The 15,826-nt window shown below is 33.8% G+C and overlaps 1 protein-coding gene across 4 annotated transcripts in view; it reads right to left on the bottom strand.

Annotated features, from left to right (window-relative positions):
* ATAD2B (ATPase family AAA domain containing 2B) overlaps positions 1 to 15,826 on the bottom strand; it is a 149,918-nt gene that overhangs the window by 57,271 nt on the left and 76,821 nt on the right. For all 4 annotated transcript variants that reach the window (XM_087863837.1, XM_087863839.1, XM_087863838.1 and 1 more), the window contains 3 exons: positions 12,651 to 12,962; positions 9,532 to 9,667; positions 1,161 to 1,347 (listed from right to left, as the gene is read on the bottom strand). In XM_087863837.1, the coding sequence (XP_087719963.1) occupies positions 1,161 to 1,347; positions 9,532 to 9,667; positions 12,651 to 12,962 (635 nt within the window). The remainder of the gene's footprint in view (positions 1 to 1,160; positions 1,348 to 9,531; positions 9,668 to 12,650; positions 12,963 to 15,826) is intronic.

Below are 15,826 nucleotides of genomic sequence, written 5' to 3'. Positions count from 1 at the left end.
TGATACTCAATTTCTTCATCCACGTGTCTGTTTAGATTCTCTCTCCCCTGGATTTATTTTTAATGGTATTGAGTAATTCTCTTACTTGCATCCAAACTGCAATAATTTTGTGTCACTAAAGAGGAAAAACATGAACAAATATATAATCAACATTACTGGAAAACACTCACAGCCAGGATGAGTTAAATGTATAAAACTTGGAATAAATTACTAGTATATAGCTTTTTATTTAAGCCATGGGTTTTGGAAAAAATACGTATTTCTTGCTGCAAGGTACAGAATGGTTTTCAATTTGGTAGTATATGTGTAGATATTAAATATTTATAAACTGTATCTGAAAAAAAACCCAAAAAATTACGTGCAATGCTCTTATGTGTTACTCCTCTAGTCACCTAATCTCTAAAAGTAGGCTAAAAATCAAAGTAAAAAGTGATATTCCTCTAATTTATTTATAAGAAACATTACTTAAACATTTAATGAGGACTTACTATGAGCAAGGCACTGTGTGAGAGACCCAGAAATGGTGAGACATGGTCCTCTGGCTCAAAAAATTTATTCCCCTAACCCCTAGTTCCAACATGACACACTTAAAATAAATTCATAGTTATATAGTAAAACCTCAAGAAATACAAACAGCCCCACTAGAACTTTGCACTTCACAAACCAGCAAACATAAAGTAGTTTAAAATCAAATATCAAACACACTTGACTACTAATGCAAATATATATAATTTTTAAATTATCATTTTTCTACATTAATTTTAAATCCTGGCATCTCAAATTGGTTATCATTTCCCCTTCTTTGGGAAGGTTCTAAATACAGATAGAAGTCTAGAAGGGCTCTGAAACCACAGCATTGAAAAGAGGATCAGAAAACGACAAAAGAAACTTCCTTTCTACAATGTTTAATAAAACTTTAATATAAGAAAGAAGATAATAAAATTTCAGGAAAGAATGAAATATCACAGGGAAAACAATGAGCTCACATTTAAACATGATATATATCAAAAGGATCTTTGGCCTTAATTTTGAATGTTAATGAATAACCAACAAAAAGTTAATATTCACATTACTGTTCTTTGAAAAAATTTTATCTATAAACACTACAGAGATATAAACAATAAGAAAGTTAGAAATACTCTGATTTGGTACAAACCTACCTGTGCACATGATTCTTCAGGTGTTTTGGCACTAACTGAATAAAGTGCTGGGAGATCTAGTCTGTGCACAGAGAATTTTTCTAGAGTGTGCAAAAGTGCTGGAGCAAGGTGAGAAGTTTGACCTGAGCCTCGTTCTCCAGACAGCAATAATCTTGGCCTGTAAGAGGTTGGCTGATGATATGGTGACCTGCAATACATGTAAGACATGATAATTATTTCAAAACCATATACTCTGAAGATCAGTATGAAATTAAATTAGATAAAATATTCACACTAAAAATGTGACTCCAAATTAATAGAACTTTCTCTTATCTTTAAGTACAGTAATCATTTTCTCATTAATTATATTTTTAAAACATTGATCTCTCTGACCATTTTAATAACCAAGATGTAAAGTATAAAAATTCATTCTAAAACAATGTAAAAATACCTGGGTATTCATCCTATCATATGTGTTAACTTGGAAAATGCTTCAGACACTAAGTGGGATTTATCTATTAATTATCCAAGGTCAATGTTAAGAATCCCACTTCAACGAAGAAGTAGATATATCCAAAGATCATCCAAGATGTAAGAATTTTTTTTAATAGTTAAAATGGTAAATTTTATATGTACTTTACCACAATTTTTAACACAGAAAAAAACTGTAGGACTTTCTCAGTGGCAGGAAATTCTGTTTTTTCGGCCAATAAAAACTAAATGCGCATACCCTAATACATAATATCTAAAGATCTGCAACAGAGAAAGCAAATTTAGGAAAATGTATTAAACTGAATTCACCTTGTAGTCTCAAGATTCTACAGCACCATTAAAATGATTAATGAAACAAGTTTATCTACTATCACTATAGATAACGCAGGAAATTTTAAGCAATGTAATAAGAATAAAGCAAATAAAAAATGGAATAGAAGTAAATAAGGAAAACACTGTTACTTGTAAAGGATATGATTATGCACTAAAAAAATCCAAGAGAATCAGCTAATAACTGTCAGAATCTACTAAAAGTAACAATTCAGAAGACAGAAATAGAAAAATCAAAACATATCCTAATACCATCATTAACCAATTTAAGGAAGGAAAGGAGGTCCTATTCACAAATGCTAAGTAAAATAAAATAAAACAAACAATATTAAAGATTCTTAGCAAAAGTGTGAAATGAGCCTGAATATAAAGATGTCAATTCTTCCTAACCCATTTATAGTTAACTATAGTTTATGGTATTTTATTTCATACATTTAAAATATTCACATCAAGGCCAACAGACACATGAAAAGATGCTCAAAATCACTCATCATCAGAGAAATACATTCAAAACCACAATGAAATACTACCTCACATCTGTCAGAATGGCTGAAATTAACAACACAGGAAACGACAAATGTTGACAAGGATGTGGAGAAAGGGGAATCCAATTACACTGTTGGTGGGAATGCAAACTTGTGCAGCCACTCTGGAGAACAGTATGGAGGTTTCTCAAAAAGTTAAAAACAGAACTACCCTGAATTCCAGCAATTGCACTACTAAGGTATTAACCCACAGGACAAAAATACAGATTCGAAGGGATATATGCACCTCTATGTTTACAGCAACATTATCAACAATAGCCAGACTATGGAAAGAGTCCAAATGCCCATCAACTGATGGATGGATAAAGAAGATGTCGTGATACATATACACAAGAAATATCACTCAGCCATCAAAAATAATGAAATCTTGGGGTGCCTGCGTGCCACAGCAGTTAAGCGTCTGCCTTCGGCTCAGGGCGTGATCTGCTATGAGCCTGCTTCTTCCTCTCCCACTCCCCCTGCTTGTGTTCCCTCTCTCGCTGGCTGTCTCTATCTCTGTCAAATAAATAAATAAAATCTTAAAAAAAAAAAAATAATGAAATCTTCCCATTTGCAATGACGTGGATGGAGCTAGAGTGTATTATGCTAAATGAAGTAAGTCAGTCAGTCAGAGAAAGACAAATACCATATGGTTTCATCTATATGTGGGACTTAAGAAACAAAACAGATGAACAAAGCAGAAAAGGGAAAAAAGAGGAGGTAAGCTAACCATAAGAGACTTTATAGAGAACAAACTGAGGGTTGCCAGAGGGATGTAGGTAGGGGATGGGCTAAATGGGTGATGGGTATTAAGGAGGGCACTTGTTATACTGAGCCGTGTAAGTGATGAATCACTAAGTTCTACTCCTGAAACTAATATTACACTAAATGCTAACTAACTACAATTTAAAAATGAGAAAAAAATTTAAATATTCACATCAAAATTGAAAAAAATTTTGAGGAAGAAGGGGAGATTTAAAACTTAATCACAATATCATCTGAAAGAGTAAGTAAGAACATCAAGAAAATTTTGGTAAAGTGTGCTAGCTCCAATTTCAGAACATTTAAACCTGTTTTAGTAATAAGTACTTCATACAGCTTTAACTTTCTTAGCAATTCTATGAAACACATAGCTTCCTCTTATTAAACAGATGAAGAAACCAAGAATCAAGAGAAGTTAGGTATGCGACTGTACAAATGGGTGGTGAAAGAGTTCAAATTCTCATTCAGGCCCATATAACTGCCAAGCTGAACCACTGTGTTAGGATGCACTGTATGTTGAAATGTATTACAGAATGGAATAATAGAATAGAATGTAGAATACACCAAAGAAAACAAACACAGATCAGAATATAATAGGCAGCCCAGGAAACAAGTCACTGGAAAGCCCAGGAAATAAGCATAAAAAATAAATGGAATGGGGATGAATTATAAAATATTGTTTTAAAATAGAGAAAACTCAGATCCTCATTTCACAGAACAAAATTAATTCTAACAAAGAAAGAAAAAAGAAAAAACAAGATTTGTGTACTTTTAATTCATAAAAATCTACAAACTTTTTTAACTCAAAAATTACAATCTGAAACAAATGGCAAACAACTAAATGAGACAAAGAATCTGCCATTAATAGGAATAGTTCTTAATGTATAAAGAGCTTATATTCATAGCGTTTTAACAGAAAACAGCTTCCTGGGCAAAGGATATAAACATATAATTCAAAAAGAAAATAGAAGCATAACTTTTTTTAAAAATGTTCATTCATTTAGTAATTGGAGAATGCTTCCTATGGTAAGTCCCTCAGCCCCAGATACCCAACACCACCTGTTATCATAGAGCTCATACTTGAATAGTATTGAGTGGGAAAAGGAAATATACAACTAATATAATTCAGTGTGATTAACAAGCAGCACTGTTTAAGTGGAGAATGCTATGAAAGACCTTAATTAGAGACTCAAGGCTTTCCTGGAAAGTGTTACCAAAGCACAAATTCAACAGGTTGGAGGCAGAAAGGACAAATTTCTAAGAAATAAAAATAGGATGTACAAAGGATCAAAGGCCCCTGGCCCTTTGGAGTAATAGTTCATAGAGTTAGCTTCTTTAAGGTTTTAGGGCAACGTATGGGTAAAGGTTCTGGAGTTAAGGAGGAGAGGAGGGAAGGAGAATCAGACTATGAAGCTACAAAGGGTTTTGTAAACCATGTTAGAAGTTTGGAATGCACACTGAAGATAATGAGGAAGCATATTAGCTTAAGCAGGGGAAGTGATATGATCATACACGTTTTGGAAGATAACTCTAGATCACTATGTCAGTATAGGAAAAGGTTTGAAAGGAGACAAAACAGGAGGAAAGATGACCAGTTAGGAGTCTGCAGTAATAACCCAGGAATAAGATGTTAATGGTAATCTAGACAAGAACAATGTCAGAGGAGGTGAGAAGGAACAACCTGAGATGAGACATATTCACAGGACCTAGACATTGACCAGATACAGAGGAAAGAGGAAGGAGTTGAGGATGATGTCCAATTCTAGTTGTAACACCTGCATGGATGGTAGCTCACCAGACTCACAGGAGGAGAAGGGGAGACACAGTCCAGTACATACTGAAAAATGTGTGGCACACTAAGGGCAACAGACAGGTAGAGATAGTCCAAAGCTCAAGACCAATGTTGGCTTAAGAAAGATTTGAGGGATGGGTGCCTGGGTGGCTCAGTCGTTGGGCTTCTGCCTTCGGCTCAGGGCGTGGTCCCAGGGTCCTGGGATCGGGCCCTGCACTGGGCTCCCTGCTCTGCTGGGAGCCTGCTTCTTCCTCTCCCACTCCCCCTGCTTGTGTTCCCTCTCTTGCTGGCTGTCTCTCTCTCTGTCAAATGAATGAATAGGGTCTTAAAAAAAAAAGAAAGATAGATTTGGCGGGGGGGCATCTGGGTGGCGCAGTTGGTTAGGCGTTCAACTCTTCGTTTCTGCTTGGGTCAAGATCTCGGTGTCGTGGGACTGAGCCCTGCACCTGGCTCTACATTCAGTGCAGAGTCTGCTTAGGACTCTCTCCCCCTCTGCCCCTCCCACCCCTCAAATAAATAAATCTTGGAAGGAAGGAAGGAAGGAAGGAAGGAAGGAAGGAAGGAAGGAAGGAAGGAAGGAAGGAGAGAGGGAGGGAGGGATAAAGGGAGGAAGGAAGGGAAGAAGGAAGGAAAGTAGATTTGGTAGTTACAGATGGGGGGAGACTTGGTAGTTATTAACAGAGATGAAAAAATGATGAAAATAATGAAAACACATCTCTTACCTGTTAAATTGATAAACAAAATTAATTTTAATACCACTAGTGAGTAGATATTGGGAAATTTGGTTTTCTCATGATTAGTGGTAATAGAAAAAAGCAAAATTTTCCAAACTTAAATTTGGCAATTATGTCACATACATGCTGATATGTATATCCAAGGATATTCTGCAACTCATCGCACTCCCAAGGACTCCCTTACCTCTTATTCTCTACATTTTTTTTCATAGTACATATCACCTAATATTTTATCTATCTATTATACTTATTGTTTTATTGTCTATCTCCACCTTAAAGGTAAGCTGAATGAGGTCAGGGGTCTTTGTCCATTCTGTTCACTGACATATTCCAAGTACCTAGGACAACATATGGCACGTGATGGGCACTTTGACAAAATATGTGAATGAGTAAACATGAAAGAACAAATGAATGATTCAAACAAGCAAGAAGATATTATTTTCATCTATCTGGTTGGCAAAGATTTAAAAAGGCAGTGTTCAGAATTGACACGGGTATAGGAAAAATAACACTCTCATATATCGGTGCTAAAAATGTAAATTGGTACAACTGTTCTGGAAGTCAATTTAACAACCTGTATCAAGTTTTTAAATGTATATATACCCTTTGACATAGCAATCACTGTTTTTAAAATTTACCCTAAGCTATGGATCAGATAGTGATGTTAAAAATGTATACTGAGAAAGATGCCTATCCAGATCCACATATCTATCATAAAAGAAGAAAATTGGATATTTCAGTCTTTATTAATAAGGTTATAAAAATTATGGAACATCCCCAAAATAAAATACTATGTAGTTATTTTAAGAGAATGATATTAAACATATACTGGCATGAAATAATGTTCCCAAAGTAGTAGATAAAAAAGCAAGTTAAATTAGCATTACAGGAGGATTTTAATTTACATAAAATAATATGTGGGTCTGTCTATACACATAGAATATGGAAGTGTGGTCACCAAAACTTTAACAAAAATTACCTTCAGGTGCTTGGGCTTTAATTTTTATTTTCTTCTTTATGCTCTTCTTTATTACTTGAATTTTCTACAGAGTATATCATCTTTCTAATCAGAAAAAACAAAGCTATTTTCATTTAGAAAACCTCAGAAAGCTCTGTTTCTAATCCCCTTATGGTAATATACAGTAAGAAAGAAAACTTACTTTCCATCATAAGGGTTTTCTATCAGATTGGTAGCCTTTAAATATCTTGACTTCTATTTCACCTTAAATCTAAATAAAGGTTTCACCATTGTTTTAGGAAACTATTCCCAGAAACAGAAACCCACCAACAATGCCCAAGCTAGTGTTACCGGAGACCAGTATTAAAGTCATGCTTTCTACCTATTGAGCACTTTTTCTGTATTGACCTGGAACATGCTAACACTTGGTTCAAACACAAAGCCAAACCAAACCAACAACAACAAAAAACAAACAAAACCCACGTATAGCCCTTATTAAAGGCCTCTATTCTAAAGTGTATGCTTCTTGGAAAGTATGAAAATTCCTACTGTCCAACCTACCTAAAAAAACAATACAATTCGCTATCTATTAAGTTCAGAAATCAATTTGGAAATCACATAGTATAATAGAAAAAAAAAAATAGGATCCTAGGAAACAAAAAGCACAGAGCCTAACTCTGCTACCTGCTAAGACCTTAATCATGGGCAATTTTCTTATTTTTCATTGTGGTTCAGTTTCCTCATCTATAAAATGACCATACCACAAATGCTGTATGACTGATGAGAGGTCTATATGTATTGCTACATATAAAGCCTCAAGGTTTATATACCTACCACATGTCTAGTTTGTAATGAGCACTATCAGATGTTAACTCTGACCCTTCATACCCAGAAGGTCAGCAAACATCACCATTTCTTCTGTCAAGCCTTCCTTGATTTCCAATGAAAGCTTCTAGTTCTGCTATCACAGCACTTCAGCCATATCACAATGTCTGTCACCCTCAATAAAAAGAACTTCTCCAGAGTAAGAACTACTTTACATCATCTTACTCATGCTTATGTTTTCAGCACCTAGTACATTGCCAGGCATAAACACATAAAAATTGGGAGAATGGGTAGGTAAATAAAGAAATAATTGGAATTTACCAAAACATCTAAAACAAAAAAAGCTTACTCCTAGGATATAGCTGTCTCCCTATTAAATAAAAATCACATCATAAACTAGAAATTTTACATAAAAGAAGCTAAAATTAAACCAATTCATTCAAAAAGGTTAAACCAAACAAAACAAGCCATACCAGTGATACACATTAAATAACAGAGAATGTTCTTAATAAAAAGCCTCAAAACTGCACATGAAGTTTTCTAAATCAAACTCTATTTCTGTATCACTTTACTGACAACAGAGCTGGCTCATAAAATTGGAAGTCTTTTGATGAGAGTTTCTTAGCTCCTATTATATATTTCAAATCCAAATAACTAAACAAATCACACACGTGCACACAGGGTAGCCAGTTGAGAGTCAGAAAAAAAATGATTATTTGGTTTTCCCTTAGCCATCAATAAAATAGTTTTGTGAAATTACTGAAAAAGTCTAAGAAAACGTCCCTGAAGGCATAAAAGAAAAGATCTGGAATAGAAGAAAAGTTTCTAATAGAAGAACCTGCTGTTAAAGAACAAAAGAAAAAAAAAGTAAATGAAAGTAACTTAGTCTCATTTTAAAAAATAAGAAAGAGTTATCAGTGCAAATAATCAAATTAACATTTCACCAAAATCCACATGGGAGAAACTTAAAGTTGAAGACTTAAATTTGTTCAAATATCTCTAAAAAAAATTACTTAAAAGTACATATAATCAATCCAGCCTTTTCTAATAAAAGTGTTATCAGACCTACCTGACAGAGCAGTATGGTCCTACAACTACCAGGCTTATTACGTAAACGCCAGTGATGAAGCTGCTAGTATTTGAAAACTATTTGGTCTCTTAATTTAAAATTACGTTAGCACTAAAGTTGTTTACCCAATAAAAAGTGCATAACAATAGCTGCTTTAACGCAGATAAAGGTAAATGTAAATAGAAAAACCATAAAATCTACATCAGGGAAGAGTAAACTAATGAGGTTTTGGAGAATCAAAAAGTTATCTGTTTATCTGTTTACTGAGAAATTTCTAATTCAGAATCTTTTTAGTACTCTTAGAATCCCTATCATTTGACACTTGTTACAAATTAAAATATTCCAGATAACGATATATATTTCATTTCTAACCATTTTAGTTCAAAATAAAAGGCATTAAAATTGGGGACATGAGCTGACTTTCTAAAAGACAACCCTTCTTTCCACCCTGGTTTTAAAAAAAAAAAAAAAAGAGAGAGGCACCTGGGTGGCTCAGTCAGTTAAACATCTACCCTCAGCTCAGGTCAAGATCTCAGGGTCCTGGAATAGAGCCCCACTGGCTGGCTCCCTGCTCAGCAGGAAGTCTGCTTCTCCCTCTCCCTGTGCCCTTCCCCCCCACCACCACTTGTGGTCTCTCTCTCTCTAATAAATAAAATCTTTAAAATTAAATAAATAAATAAATCTCCTTTTAAAAAAAGTCACAGTTTAGAAAAAAATAAACTTTAGTTGACCAATAAATCCATTTATTACCACACAAAAAAGCACACACAGTAAGTTTCCCAGAATTGTGTCCAAAAAGCATAAAAAAACACCTCGAAGTTACAACTGTAAGTAAAAATATACCATAATTCTAACCATAAAATAGTAAAAATCACTACATTTTTTAAAAATTGGTATGTTACTTACATTGTAAAATGAAGGTAGGGTTTATGTACAGCAGCAGCTGACGACTGTTTCTTTGGTGATCCTGAGTGACAACTGGTCTCAAAAATTGATAAAGCATTCTCATCTTCACTATCATCTAAAATCAGAGTTTCTACATCTGTTCAAAAAAAAAAATCACAGATTATGAGGCTTATAAAGTCCTTTAATATTAATGCCCCACCAAGCTAAGGAAAATTGGTTTAAAAATCATGTGACATTAATAAGTTACCTATCAAATAATACAGCTCAACTAGGCAAACTGACAAACTGCAGGTTTTTTTAATAATTTGTAAATGGAACTAATGGAATTCTTTCACCTTTACAGACTACCTAAATACTAAGAGATGTGATTTGGAAGACTTCGTTGGATAACTATAAAAAGTCTGGAAAAGAAATGACACCCATATGCTTACTAAAAATTTCTAAGTTAATTTGACCAAAACCAGTGCATTTCATATATAATATCTTGCTTAGCTACTAGGGTGCTAGAGTTATGGCCAACTCTTATAAAAACAACAATTAGGAACAAACTGACTTATTTTTTAACATGGCACACACATACACACACATCTACATATCTGGTTAAGGGAGTCAGGAATTCTGTGGAAACAAAACCAATCTTAAATATGAACTCATTCAAGAAACATTAGTCCCTATATGAGTCTGCTATCTGTTACTCCTCAATGGACAAACTGGAACTATAAACTCTATTCAGAGTGCAACACTCAATACTTTACCTGGACTACAACCTGAAGTACTAGTAACTGTGCTTCACATATACCTAACAAAAGTGTCCATTCGCTCAATAAAAAGCAATGCTACAGTGTAGAGAAATGAGAGAGAATTAACACTGATAGAAATCATACTCTTCCCTCCCCCAAAAAAGGGGGGGAAGGGGATGATTTCTACAAAGAGGTACTAAACTGTGTGGCAGATATAGATTTCAACAATGGATTTTATAAGTTAAATATTTAGTATAAATAAATTATGAAAGTTAACCTGAAAAATAATTGAATACCTTTTGAGTGATAATTTCATATACCAGTCTAAGAAGAATATTAAGACCAAAACAAACCAGAATAATATAACTAAATAAATTAAAAGTAATTATTAATAATCAATTAATAATCAAATAAATCAAATAATCATAATTTGGTTTCTCTTCTCCACTGGTACATGAAGAACTGGAACTAAAGCATACTTTATACTTATTTTAAAAATTTATAAAACAGATAATAATGCCATAAAAAATTCTCAAATGAAAATAAAGGAACTATATCATATGTCCATTGGCAGATGAATGGATAAAGATGTGGTACATGTATACAATGGACTACTCCTCAGCCATCAAATAAAATGATGTGGACGGAATGATTTGCAACGACGTGGACAGAACTAGAGGATATTATCCTAAGTGAAATATGTGAATCAGAGAAAGACCATTATCATATGATCTCACTCATATTTGGAATTTAATAAACAAACAGAGGATCATAGGCAAAGGGAGGGAAAAATAAAACAAGACAAAATCAGAGAGGGAGACAAACCATAAGAGACTCTTAATCATAGGAAACAAACTGAGGGATACTAGAGGGGAGAGGGGCAGGGAAATGGGGTAACTGGATGATGGACGTTAAGGAGGCCACATGATGTAATAAGCACTGGGTATTATACAAGACTGATGAATCACTGAACTCTGCCTCTAAAACTAATAATACACTATATGTTAATTAACCGAAATTAAAAAAATAAAAAATGAAAAAATGAACTATCATAATCTCTCAAATGGGAAGATATGATTTTTATGATTTTCTAAACATGACAAAAATTTTTTTTTAAATTTGGGGAAAAGATACATATCCTCATTTATGAAAATCAGAGATAAGAAATGTACAATTCATGGCAGAGTACCTGGCTCAATCATAATAAAATATTTATTTCCCTATTTGACAAACTTAGGAGATCAAGTAATCCATGTGATATAGGTTCCAAAAAATATAATTTATAAAGACAGCAAAATGCACTGAATGTTTATGATTTTTACTATATATAATATTTTTAATGTTAGTATAATTAATTGAACAATTTTCTGGTGCAGACTACATGCCAAATAAGCTATTAGGAACTGGGAAAATTAAGATAATTAAAACTCATTACTTTCTCTTCAAAGTTCACAGACCTTACTTTGGTTAGCATATAAACCTAGTTTGCCTGTAAATGGATGACTTTTTTTTTTTTTTTAAGATTTTATTTATTTATTTGAGAGAGAAATAATGAGAGGGAGGAGAGTCAGAAGGAGAAACAGACTCCCTGCTGAGCAGGAAGCCTGATGCGGGAGTGGATCCTGGGACTCCAGGATCATGACCTCAGCCCACCCAGGCGCCCTCAATGGATGACTTTTTAAAGGCAGTGTTCCATTTTTATCTAAGGTCCAATCTTGAAGCTAGAATTCAAGACCTTATACAACCAGGTTCTGATTTACTCCCTTACTAATGATTTACACTCCATTAATACAGCACACTGCAGAGTGCCCTACCAGTACCAACAAAATATATTTGATGAGTTGAACCCAGAAGGACATTATAAGCAACACAGTTAAGAGAGCAGGCTATAGAGTCAGGTGCCCTGGGTCTGATTAAGCCCTAGAACTTACTGAATGACCCAAATAAGTGAATACTTCCTAAGTCTCCCAGTCTCCTCCTTTACAGTATAAAAGTACCTGCCCTACTGGACTGTTATGAGGATTAATAAGTGACAATTTATTTAAGGGCTTTATAATAAAATAAATGTAAGCCATTGTTACTATAGTCAACTTTTCTAAAGATAGTAACACATCCACATTAAGATACTGAGAATGTCCCAAGAGGTAACAAATAGAACTAACGTTCATTCTTTCTTTTGACAAACATTCACTAGGCAACTACCATATGCCAGGCAATATACCAGACCTGGAATACAACCTAGTGGTGAAACAGATACATTTCCTATATTCATGGCAAATATAAAATAATATCACACAAGTAACCTTATAAGGAAACTCAGAATTTATTTATGCCTATACTTGTTTCATTTTAACAATATGAAAAAGTACTTTGTAGTACCTTCTTTCTTGTCACTCTGGCTAATTTCAGCATGAGGAAACACTTTTTGCAAGACTGCTAGGATGTTGTTGAAGCTCCTTTCCAGCAGCGGTTTTATGATGGGGGATAGTGCATGTCCCGAAGACATGACAGCACGCTGGGAAGCAGGCACAATATTCTGCATTGCATGGTAAAAATCTTGGGCATTGAGCACTATTGAGGAAACATCTAGCTGCAGTTTATGACTGCTAGCGTAGATCTGGGGGTAACGCCTCCTCAGGGCAATCAGGGCAGCTTCAGTGCACAGGGCCTTGATATCAGCTCCACAATAGCCTAATGCACAAAAGGGAAAAGAATAACAAAGGTAAGTTCATTCTCCCAGTACCAACTAGGTTTGCAAATATATACATCTTTATCTGAGGAAATAATTAATACTAAATCAATAATTATGTGCAATTTTATCAGCAAAAACTGACCACTTAAGTCACCTAATAAAATTATTTACTCAGTAAGACTAAAAGTGTTTTGAGTATTTTAATTAACAAAACATGAACTAATGATATCAAAACAAACCATCTATTTTGTGCCAAAATCACTGATTATAATGTACAACTTTCTTCAGGAAAGGTTTTTTTAACAATAAATTTCATCCGAACCCTTCATCAATATTCCCAATAATTAGTATAGTCCTCATGACATTACACTTACCTATAAACTTTTCTAATACTACTAATTACCAAACACATATAAGGGAGTAGCACAAAGTGGAATATATGCAGAAATTTCAAGAACAGAGCTATTCTCCTACCAACTTTGGGTGCAAACCACAGCAAGTTTGTATCTAATTACCCCAAAAATTATACTTTAAAGTTGTCACCAACTCTGATAATATCAAAGATAGTAAAGGGAATAAGAATCCATTAATTTTCCACATTAACGTCCTTTTAATATATGCATTTAGCTTAAAATAACTGATAATCTAGTTCTAAGGGCTATACCAACACAGGGTATTATCCATTATCCATACTTAACTGATTATGTAGTTAATAGATCAAGCTCCCACTGTTAAGTCATTTCACTCATTTAAGCAACAAATGCATACAAAAACACACAAACTGTTAGGTCTCAACCACAAAAAGGAAGAAAACGCAAACCAGCAATTTTTTATGTCAGCAATTAAACTTGCATTTGGCCATCTTTATCACCCCAACTAGAATGTGAGCTTTGTGAGGGTATGGGTATTCATCAGTTTTGTTCACTAACATATCTCATATACTAAAAATAATGCCTGGCGTGGCATTCAGTAGATATCCAATAAATATGTCCTGAATGAAAGAATGAATGAAAAAAGAACGGAGTAACTCCAAGGTTATAGCTTGGGGATGTACAATTGTGAGGTTACCATATACTACCATTAAAAAGTGGAAGAATTATATTCATTAGGCTTTTCATTTTTTTTTTGAAGAAATCTAAATTCTTTTTTTATTAAATGGCCAACTTACTGTGAATAAAAATTTCAATGAAAACTATGAAAAAACAGAAAAATATTACATTCTTAAAGAAATATTTATTCAGAGTTAAGGGAAAATTTAGTATAACCTGTGAAAATCTAATTCAGAAAACCATAAGCAGATGAAGCACTAACACAGTCCCATGACCGCAATCTCCCAAATAATTCTCAGAATAACCAAATTTACCATTAGTCTTTCATTTTATATACCATTTCTCAATGAATAAACCTGGAAAAAAGTATCTTTTCCTATGCTGTACATATCCTAGTTATATTAGCTCAACAAAATAACCGTAAAATACCAGCTCAGTTATAAACAGTTAGTGAAATAATCCACTTCAGAGGAAGTAAAAAATAAACTACCATCTTCAAACAATATAAACAACTACATTTCTTTTTCTTCTTTGAAAGCATATACAACACAGTTGATGAACATACCATATGATCCTATTTCTAAGAGCAAAAGCCTAAATTTCTTTTTTAAGAGGCTAAAAAGAAAGCTCAGAAACAATGCAAAACAGAAAAAAAGCCACTAAAAGGTATTTTATGTAATAAATAATACCCATAACATTTATGTTCTACATGTTAGTAACATACATAATAGCAATGTACTGTTCATTTTCGCTTAATCTACTAAAGATAATTTAAAAGTGTAACAATAGGTCCCATTTAAAGAAATAAATCTTCACTTGGATTACCATAATCAATAGATTATAAAAGAGAGGATTTATCTTCATTACATTTGCCTATGAATGAGAATTACTGGTTTATATCTGTAGTTTTCAATCTTGACCACTGATCTGAATAAACAATGAAACTGAAACAAAAATAGATTCCCAACAAACTTAGTGAATCAGAATCTCCGGTGATTTAATATCATAAATGTGTATTTTGAGAAAGTTTTACAAGTGATTCTGATATACAAAACAAAAAACTGAGCACTACTGGATTACTAGACTCTAAAACATAATTAAAACTACATGATAACCACGGCTAAAGAGATTATATTTAAGATCACATGTCCTGGTTTGAGCCTCTTGTCTTGTCAAAATTAAAAGCATATTTTTTCACTCTCCAAAGGGTCCTGATTTAGAAAAATAAATATAGATAATATGATCATTCTAAATATATGGAAAATATATTACAGCCTTTTGAAAGTTAAAAGTTGATGTTAAAGAAAATGTCAGCATCCCTTTCATAAGAATTCCATCATCATATTTATTCTACCATTACAATTCGAATACTCTGATGAACACAAATATCTAGATACCAGAGAGAAGCATTCTTTTGAAAAAATGAAACAAGGCGAAACCAGAGAGGGAAACAAACCATAAGAGATTCTTAATCTCGGGAAACAAACTGAGGGTTGCCGGAGGGAAAGGGGTCAGGGATGGGGTGGTTGAGTGATGGACACTAGGGAGGTATGTGTTTGTGATGAGTGCTAGGTGTTGTGTAAGACTGATAAATCACAGACCTGTACCCCTGAAACAAATAATACATTATATTACGCCCAATGTGGGGCTTGAACTTACAACCCTGAGATCAAGAGTCACATGCTCTACTGACTGAGCCAGCAAGGCACCCCAAGAAAAAGCATTCTTAAATACCACCACTGAAATGGAAATTTGTCGGAAAAACTGAAAATACAAAAAGGTCATAAACAAGTGTAATACCAAAATTTTATAGT

Source organism: Ursus americanus, chromosome 7 (assembly GCF_024610735.1).
Source record: "Ursus americanus isolate L20-20 chromosome 7, mUrsAme1.1.p, whole genome shotgun sequence".
Lineage (NCBI taxonomy): Eukaryota > Metazoa > Chordata > Mammalia > Carnivora > Ursidae > Ursus > Ursus americanus.
The sequence above is the reverse complement of the archived record's forward strand: the minus strand, read 5'-3'. Positions and strand labels throughout refer to the sequence as shown.